Source organism: Momordica charantia (assembly GCF_013281855.1).
Source record: "Momordica charantia cultivar OHB3-1 chromosome 6 unlocalized genomic scaffold, Mcharantia_2.0 BLBB01000006.1, whole genome shotgun sequence".
NCBI classification, from domain to species: Eukaryota; Viridiplantae; Streptophyta; class Magnoliopsida; order Cucurbitales; family Cucurbitaceae; genus Momordica; species Momordica charantia.
Genome location: NW_028275164.1, coordinates 17343148 through 17353366, shown reverse-complemented (window position 1 = coordinate 17353366; position 10219 = coordinate 17343148). Strand labels below are relative to the sequence as shown.

Genomic DNA, 10219 nt, shown 5'->3' with positions numbered 1-10219 from the left:
AGAAGCTCTAATGATACGAGATTAAATGTGTAACGCCCCGAGTCCCTCAGGTTAGTTAGTCTCGAATCAGGAGATTTTCATTTAATTTTTAAATGAAATTTTAATTAAATTATATATATCGGGCTCCGTGTGGTTGGTTTTATCTTAAGTTGGGATGAGTTTCTTTTGCTCTTGGGCTTGGTTATGTTGGGTTTTTTGGGTTGGTTTGGTTTTAAAACAAAGGAAAAAGAAAATTAATAAGAAAGAAAAGAAAACACACTAGATTCCCATATTTTCTTCTTCCCCTTGCCCTAGCCACCAACTCCGAGCCGTCAGCCCCCTCCCCCTCTGTTTTTCTGTCCAGCCCCTCCCCTCTCTTCGACGACGGCGACAGCGGCGATCGGTGGCGCTTCCCCATCCGGCGAATCCGTAGCAGCAGCAGAACCGAGTCGACGTTCCTCGAGCAATAGCAGGCACGGCGGCGTCGCGGTGGAGCAGCCCAGCACGATTTCAGCGTCACCCTTCCCACTGCTTGTTGATTTGCGACGGTCTAAGCTGTTCTCCCAGCGAAGTCAACGACATGGCGACTCATTTTCCGGCGAGGCCAGCGACTGGATGGCGACGTGTTTCCTTGAAGACCGGACAGCATCGGCGACCGGCGATGTCACGGTAGCAACGACACAGTCGAGCAGGTCCGACGTGTTTCCCCTCCGACGGCCTCGAACCTCACGGCCAGCACCCGAGCAGTAGCAGTTCACGGTGATTTCCTCGTTCCGATATGTTTTGGAATTGACCTACATCCGTTCGAAGCCCGATTTAGGCTACCCACACCTTGGCGAGCTAGATCTAAGTTACCCACAGCCATACGAAGTCGATTTTGTGGTAATGAGTCATTTGAACCCTCTTAGAATTGATTTCGAAGGCTGAATAGTACATGTAACTTGCTGTTTTTTTTCTGTTTTAGTGCCTAGGTGTGAGTTGACGCAGAACTTAGGGGCGCGGTTGTGAGTAAGTAGACAAGGGGCGTGTGCGTGCGTTAATGTGTGTCAAATGGCTTCTAATGTGCTGTTTTTGTGATGTTTGATATTATTTTTGATACGCTGTTGTGTTAGGTAGCTCTCGATTGTGTTAACCTGTATACTTGGTGTAGTGTTCAATATTCGTTGGTGATAATGGTGGAAATGTTGCCTTGTTAAACTACTGAAAATGGTTGTGGGATGATGTGTGTTTACAAAAGATGCACGTTATAATAGAGTTATTGTGATTATGCTTTCTTATGATGTGAGCGTGCTTATATAGTTTATATAAATGTTTCTTTATGATGCGAGCCTGCTGGTCTGAGTCATATTATTTTCTTATGAGATGTGGGTGTTATTGAAGCATATTCTCGGACCCGGTTCGCAGGCTAGGGGTTGATGTGAAGTTGGTTATGACAAGGAACGTTGGATTCTTGGGGTAGGTGAATGGGTGAGTGTCAGGGCCTCGGGTATAAATGGTCGGGGGCTGATACGTCACTAATGGAGTATCGAGGCCTCGGGTAAAAATGGTCGAGGGTCGATGCAATAGTGTCGGGGCTCTGGGTAAAAATGGTCAGGGGCCGACTCTACTCGAAGGAGTTAGCTGTGGAAGGCTAGGATAGCTGTGGTAAGCGTAGAGGTACTTGAGATGTTAGGGAGACTCGAGGTTGGTAGCTAATTTGTTCATGGTTGTGGTTGTCGCCGAATCTTATAGAGTGTGTCTATGTTTGTCTGCATAATGTGATGAAGAGCATGACTATGAATGTTTCATGATTTTGTTGAGCATGATGTGTGTGAGTTGTTGGTGAGGGCTACTTACAGAGTATATTTTATATACTCACCCCCTCTACAATTATTGTTTCAGGTGAAGGATTCGTTGGCGACCATGGTGATGAGACGGAGGAGACATGACGAGCGACGACCATAGGCTGCGTAGTTACTTTTGCTTAGCTTAAGTTTTAGATGGTTAAGACCTTATGTTTTGGTCAATAAACTATTTGTTCTTATTTGAATAATTGGGAGGTTCCCACTTGTTGTTTATTTTATTTCGGGATAGGTGTTTATTTTAGTTTCCTTCCATTCATTGAGTTTTGCCTAGTTGGAATAATAAAGTTGCCTCATGAGGTTGTCCATGGATGATGTTGATTGATATTCTATAGAGTTGATTCATTGTTAAATTGATGAAAGGTGAAGCTTGATTTTATATAATTATTTCACAGGGAGTTGACATCTCTTGTTTGGGGTTAAGTTTAGACAGTTGGGTAGTTAACGTGACCTAGAAGTGTGTGAGAAGTTATGGGGCGTTACAAAATGATTAAACTCATTAACCAAAGTAACCAACATTCGTTAACTATGACTCACTCCACTGAAGACCCACAACTGCACTCTTTGCACGGTAGAATATTTTGCATCCACGGATATTGACCATTAACGACAAGTCAATCCTTCACAAGTGTTCGTAACCACAGCTGGATCAAATTACCGTTTTACCCCACTACAACAATTGTCACATTCAATGTCAGTTAGTAGTTTATAAATAATGATAGTTTTAAAAAAGTGGATCTACAATGTCGGTTTTAAAACGACATCGAGTGTTGAAAAATAAAAAAGTAAAAAATATGATTGAGTTGAGATACAATGTCGGTTGAAAAGTGACATCAAATAGAAAAAAATAAATTTAATTAAAAAATAACTGTACTTTATAATATCAGGCTTTTAATGTTGGTTCTAAACCATTACAAAATATTTAGATTCAATGTGATTTGAAAAGTGATATCAAATTGTTAAAGAAAAAAATTTAAAAACCAAAACAAAAAAAACCCAAAAAAAAAAGGAAAAATGACAAAAAAAAAAAAAGATGTTCGGAGCCAGAGGCAAAACAACATCGTTTCAGATAAAAAGAAACGACGCCGTTTTGATTTAAAGGAAAGGATGTCGTTTAAATAACAACTAAATGACACCGTTTAGCTTAGTTGTTCCAGGCGTAGTCCTGACTAGAACAACATTTTAATGCCCCACATTTCTAAAACAAGAATAATCTCAATTATTGAGATTTCATCTAGAATTTTGTTTTATTTTCTTTTGTTATAATGTTTTGTTGTGATTTTATTTTTACTTGTTCAAACTTTATTTTTTTATTTTTTATTTTCGGTTGTTAGTTAGGTGTTATTTTTTATTTATTTTAAATATCATTAAGTTAATTTTGTTTTCCCTAAATATGTTGATAAATATTTTTAATTTGTTTTAAAATGAAGATTGTTAGGATTTAAAAAAAGAGAAGGAAATTAAAAATCTGGGAATAAAACAAAAAAAAAAAGAAAAAAAAAACCCTAAGTTTTACCTTTTCCTTTCCTCCCTCTCCTAGTCGGTGCCACCCTTTCTTCTTCGTGAAATCACAACTACCTCTGTGACCCCATATTTGTCGGTGGTCATCTCCGACGATCCATCTCTTCCTCTGATAGGCCACGATGCAGTAGCAGTCATCCACGAGCAGCGGGTTTCGATGACCAACACCCCGTGTCTCCGGCGACCTACAAGTAGCCCGTACGAAACCAGATCTGTGCGGTCTTTCCCTTATGTGATTTCTACAGCAACCGCAGCGGTTCCCTCCAACGAGCTTCGTACAATCCGAATAGCAAAGACCCATTTGATTTTATTAAGGGTCACTGGGTAATGATCCTTTATAACCCCCTTTTAGAATTATTTTTAGTGATCTAAATCGAGTCTTAACATTCCAAGGGAGACAAATGTGAATTTTCACATTCGTTAGTCCAAGATCAAGTTGTGGTGGAACCACAAATAAACTTTATTTTTTTTGAAATGTAGAACGTTTTGGAGTGATTTATTCGTCCTCTTTTCTACGATGGTGAGAATGGTTGGGAATATGGTTCCTATATATCTGATTCATTGCAACAACCCACCTATTTAATATCATTGTTTTAGTAACTATTTAATATCATTTACATGCACACACCAAGATGTTATTTATTTCACAAAATCATTATTTTTGTTGGCTAGCTCATTGGTGAAGAAGCAAACTGACGAGGACATTGATATTAGATATCATTTGATGTCAAAGCTGAGGCTCTAGATTCGATATATCCTTTTTTTTCTATATCGTCTTTATGTTCCTTTTATTCGAAAAAAAAAATTCCTAAAATTTTTACCCCCTTGTTCTTTCTCTTCTGCGTGCCTATTTTATCTATCATTGTCGCGTGAGACTTTCTGATTTGGAACATCACTTTAAAAGGTGTTCAAATCTTTATTGTTTTTCTTCACCATTCAAAAAGCCTTCCAACAAAAAATATTTTACTTTAAGCCCGGCCCCATAGCCAAAGTTATCATTTTTCCCTCGAGCCTCAAACTTTGAGAGAAACCTGTACAATGCAAAATTGAACCCGAGCTTTTGTAGCATAAATTGCTTACCGCAAGTGTACGGGTCATGATTTAATGTAGTTACCATGTGCGGGGTTTGAATGCCGCCGCAAAGGGTCGCGAGGTCCGCTCGTTTCTGAGTAGTGTTCATGCTGAGTTTTGTTGTCTTTTGGAGACTCGTGTTTTGCATCGTAATTTTGCCTCTGTCTTTCCCCCCTTCCACGTGCATTGGCAGTGCGTTAGTAGTTACTCTTCTTCTGGTGTTGGTAGGATTTGGGTGTTGTGGCGCCCGGGACGTTATGATTTCTCCCCGATTACTATTTCTGATCAGTTTGTGCATGGTGTTGTTTTTGATCGAGTCTCTCATCTTTCGGTGCAGGTTCTTTGTGTTTATGCTTCTAATTTCTCCTCTGAGCAGGCTCTGTTGTGGGACTCTCTAGTGTCCATTTGTTCGGCATGGTCTGGTCCTTGTGTGGTGATGGGTGATTTTAATGCTATTCGGCACTCGTCTGAGGTGTTGGGTGGTAGTCCTGTTTTGACAGATATTGAGGATTTTGATGATGTTTTGTTACAGGCCGATTTGGTAGAGCCTCGTGTTTCTGAGTCTTGGTTTACTTGGACAAATAAGCATTTGAGGGATGGTCTTATTCTCAAGGGCCTTGATCGTGTTTTGGTCAATTCCGCTTGGTTTGGTTCCATGCCTGTTTTTGAGGTTCAGGTTCGTGAGTGGGGTGTCTCTGATCATTGCCCTCTTGTTTTTCTTGTTGGTGCTGTGGTGCCTCGGTGCCGGCCATCTTTTCGATTCTTTGACTATTGGGCTGCCGATCGCCTGTTATTGTCAGTTGTTCGGGACACGTGGAAGGTTCATTCTCAGGTTTCTCCTCTTGTGAGTTTTGGTATGAATCTTCATGCTTTGAAGCCTGTGTTGCGTCGTTTCGGTCATCATATTGATACTATCCATAAGAGTCTGCAGGAGGCACGTGCTCGTATGCTTGCTGCTCAGGCTTTACTTTTGAGTGACCCTTCTTCGATAGGTGCTCAGGAGGAGGAGAGGGTCGCCTCTCGTGATTTCTGGGACTGGGCTATGATGGAGAAGGCTTCGTTGCGACAGAAGTCCTGGGTCCGGTGGCTTTCTTTGGGAGACCAGAACTCTGCTTTTTTCCACCGTAGTGTTCGAGGCCGGATTGTTCGTAATGATCTTGCCTCCTTGACGGATGATGCAGGTCAGGTTGTTACTGATCGTGCTGAGATTGCTCGCTTGACGGTTAGTTTTTATCGTCGATTGTTGGGGTCGGACTGTATCGGTTATCGTGATCTTACTGCTCGATTGGCTGCTATTGTGGATTTTGTGTGGCCTCCTGAGTGTGGGGTGGAGTTGTGTTGGCCTGTTACTTCTCTGGAGGTGTGGGAGGTGTTGTTTCCGATGGCTAGTGGTAAGGCTCCTAGTCCGGATGGGTTCTCAGTCGGCTTCTTTAAGGCGGCTTGGAGTATTGTGGGCGATGACTTTTGTAAGGCGATGTTGCACTTCTTTGATACTTCCTATTTGCCTTCTGGGGTGAAAGTCATGCTACGTCGCTTACTTTGATCCCTAAGATCCCCAATCCTTCGGGGTTAGGGGATTTCCGCCCTATCTCATGCTGTAATGTGTTGTATAAGTGCATTACGAAGCTTTTAGCTAATCGGTTGAAAGTCTGGCTCCCCAGGTTTATTAGTCAAAATCAGTATGCTTTCGTGCCCGGACGTCGTATTGTGGATAATATTTTGCTTTGTCAGGAGCTTGTTGGGGGGTATCATCTTAATAAGTGAAGGGATGTGAATCCCGGAGCGGAAATGGATTTTCGTTGCTGATTTTCGGGATACAAAATCGTGTTTTAAAGAAGAAAAAATACAGGGGAAACCATAACCTTTGAAGAACGTTTCTTCAACTTTTCCCAACGAACACCACCAAAATATCTTCCTTGCTATCCTCTTGGGTTTCGAGAACCTTGCTTGTGGGAGCACCTTGTTTGGAATAAGAGGGAGAGTTTGAGAGAGTGAGCTTGTGAGAGAAATTGGCAGTCACTATTTCCTCTTTTGTTTTGCAGAACTGCAAAGGAAGAAGAACAAAAAACAATGACGTGGGGAGTTACCCCACGTCACTTAACTGCCCACTACCCTGCAATTTTGCAAGGGAGTTAAATATTAATTTATATATTAATTAATAATAATAATTAATATAATAATTAATATTATATATATTAATTTATTAATTAATCATATTAATTAATAAATATAATTAATTATTAATTCAATTAATAATTAATTCAATTAATAATTAATTAATAAATATAATTAATTATTAATTCAATTAATAATTAATTAATAAATATATATATAATCAAATAAATAATTAACACTTAATTATTTATTATAAAATTAGAATCATATTCTAAAACATTTCTCTCGTATAACCTATAGTTTTAATGTACATCTTATGCACATTATTTTTAACCTATAGTTTTAATATGAATCTCATTCATATTAATTTTATTTGAATCTCATTCAAATAATATCTCTCATAATATATGGTTTTAATTTACAATTATAATGTATCAATATACATATAATCCCTTAAGTAATTTGAAAAATTCAAATTCTTTAAAAAATTTGATCCTCGTTTTACCCGTTATGAGCTAGCAAGGGGACCTAATGGACCTACAGATCCGAAGCTCCAACGATGCAAGATTAATCGGTCAAACTCATTGACCGAGTTAATCTAGATTCGTTAACTACGGGTCGTTCCACTAAAGACCCACAGTTGCACTCTTCTCACTGCAGAATGTTTTCGTGTCCATAGATATATGTCCATTAATGACGAGTCAATCCTTCACGAGTGTTCGTAACTCAAGTTGGGTCAAATTACCGTTTTACCCCTGAGTTACATCTTACTTCTTAAACACCACTGCTCCTCTAATGAACAACCCGGTTATGGTCCAACCAATAACCGGAAGTCCCTCTCGGCCAATGAGAGGGTGGGGCCCCTTGTTCAAGTCCCGGAGTCAGCATTTAAGGGAACACTCATCTACTCCCCTAAAGTCGGGGAGGAGTGAATTCCATCTTGTGAAGTTATGTTCCCAGCACCCCACTCGGTCTCGTCCCCAAAATGGTAGGAATGTTGAGTCGGCGACTCGGGCCACTCTCACCCATAAAGATCAAAGGACGAGCCCTCACGGGCAGGAGTCCATAACTCACTCAGGATTGAGAATGAGTTGCCTGGTCATCCTAAGAAATAGCAACCTATTAGTTAACGGTGTTACATCTAAAGATTGCCTATTTCGTGGTCCGATCTTATACAAACTCATTGTACAAGATACCCCCACTCGCATGTCTCCACACGAACGACCTGGATCGAGTCGTCTGTAACCTTTACAGAGTGGGCCGTATCCATAGTGTTGCCAGGATAAGGTACCTAGCCTTATCCATATACTATAGACCCTTTGGGTTATTCACGGGACATTATCCATTCATATATCAGGGGTATGTCAAATATATACCCCGTATATCAACTATATACCCAGTATATATACTGTCCCGATTACATCATAAATAACCTTGGATGTTTAGTTTATTGGAGTTTGGACAATGCAAAGGTATGATTCAACAACAAATTTATTGAATAAAACTTTATTAAATAGACATTTGTTTTTACAAAATACAAACTACGAGTTTAGGGCAACACACCCAACAATAAGGGTATCCCTCGTTGTGTGCTTAAGGTGGATCTTCAGAAGGCGTATGACTCGGTGCATTGGGATTTCCTGTTTGGTCTGTTACTGGCCATTGGGACCCCGACTCGCTTTGTTAATTGGATCCGGGCTTGTGTTACGTCTCCTATGTTCTCCATTTCTCTTAATGGTTCGCTTAAGGGTTATTTTCCTGGTCGTTGTGGGCCCCGTCAAGGGGATCCTCTTTCCCCTTATCTTTTTGTTATGGCCATGGAAGTGTTGTCGCGTATGCTTAATCGCCCTCCGGCGGGGTTTCAATATCATCCGAATTGTGATCGGATTGGTTTGACTCACCTGTGTTTTGCTGATGACTTAATGATTTTTTTGGCATGGGGATGTTGGTTCTCTTTCCTTTATCCGGGGCTCTTTGGTGGAGTTTGAGGCGTTGTCGGGTCTTGTTGCTAATACTCGTAAAAGCTCTTTTTTGGGGCCGGTCTTCCTCTTGAGGAGGTGCAGGGGTTGGCTTCTTTCTTGGGGTTTTCGGTGGCAACTCTCCTGGTGCGGTATCTTGGCGTTCCACTCCTTTCTCGTCGGTTGTCTTTTCGAGATTGTAAGCCTTTGTTGGAGAAGATTAGTGCTCGTATTTGGAGTTGGTCGGCTCGTGTGCTTTCTTTTGCTGGTCGTTTGCAGCTCATTCGCTCGGTGCTTCAAAGTTCTCAAAAACAGGCATGGAATCAAACCAAGCGGAATTGACCAAAACACAATCAAGGCGCTTGAGAATAAGACCATCCCCCAAATGCTTATTTGTCCAAGTAAACCAAGACCCAGAAACACGAGGCTCCACCAAATCGGCCTGTAACAAAACATCATCAAAACGCTCCATATCTGTCAAAACAGGACTACCACCCAGCACCCCAGACGAGTGCCGAATAACATTAAAATCACCCATCACCACACCAGGACCAGACCATGCCGAACAAATGGACACTAGAGAGGCCCATAACAGAGCTTGCTCAGAGGAGAAATTAGAAGCATAAACACAAAGAAGCTGCACCGAAAGCTGAGAGACTCGATCAAAAACAACACCATGCACAAACTGATCAGAAATACTAATCGGGGAGAAATCATAACGTCCCGGGCACCACAACACCCAAATCCTACCAACACCAGAAGAAGAGTAACTGCTGACGCACTGCCAATGCACCTAGAAGGGGTGAAAAACAGAGGCAAAATGACGATGCAAAACACGAGTCTCCAAAAGACAACAAAACTCAGCACGAACACTACTCAGAAACGAGCGGACCTCGCGGCCCTTTGCGGCGGCATTCAAACCCCGCACATTCCATGAGCACCAACTAGTCATGGGCTACAGGAGGGGAAGAAAAACCCCTCATATTTGAACTCCGATTATACTACTACCAAGAGATTTGAAGCAAGATGTAGCCACCAAGGTCAATTTCTCTCTCTCATTATTCCTCCATTTTCATTTTTTTTTATATCTTCTTTTCGAAGTTGGTCACTATTTCAGACTTAGAAACTTTAGACACCTTAGTTTACGTTTTTATGCAATTCAAATACAATTAACAATCTCGGAAAGTCAAAATTTAACTTTGCTTATCGTCTCTTCTACCAAAATCTCGTTTTATTTTTCTTGTAATTATATTTATCTGTAACTTAAAGTCTTTGGATTTCTCCCTTTTAGTCATTGTCTTTTAGCTCCCTCTCTTTTAAAATTGTGTTATTGTTTTCTAATAAGTTTAAAAATTTATTATTTCTTTTATGGGTAGGTCCACACCAACCAACATCGACCAGTTGAGTGTGGATATTATGTCATGAAGTACATCCGACAAATCAAATTTGATGAGGTACGAGATGAATAGGTCAGGGATTTGTTACAAACTATACTTAGTTGGGCAAACGTGGTAAATATAGTTTTCATTACTTTTGTTTCTAATATGTAACACCTTGAACCATTTATACATTTCACTGCTAGTTGACATTGTGCTCATTTTGTTTGTGTATTAACTTCTTAATGAAGCATATTATGGTGACTTAATGAAAGAGGAGACTAGTTTATGAAATTCATGTGTAAATGTTGTGAATATTGCTAAATTTTATTGGATGAGAACTTATGTGTGTTGTGGT

General features: G+C 40.4%; 1 protein-coding gene across 1 annotated transcript; it reads left to right on the top strand.

The window, feature by feature from the left end:
- Positions 1-3297: 3297 nt before the first annotated feature.
- LOC111025522 (uncharacterized) lies at positions 3298-10219 on the top strand. The gene is made up of 3 exons (XM_022303389.2): positions 3298-3665; positions 4750-9525; positions 9862-10219. Exon 2 carries the CDS (start codon positions 4849-4851, stop codon positions 5953-5955), a length of 1107 nt encoding a protein of 368 aa, XP_022159081.1. The 5' UTR covers positions 3298-3665; positions 4750-4848; the 3' UTR covers positions 5956-9525; positions 9862-10219.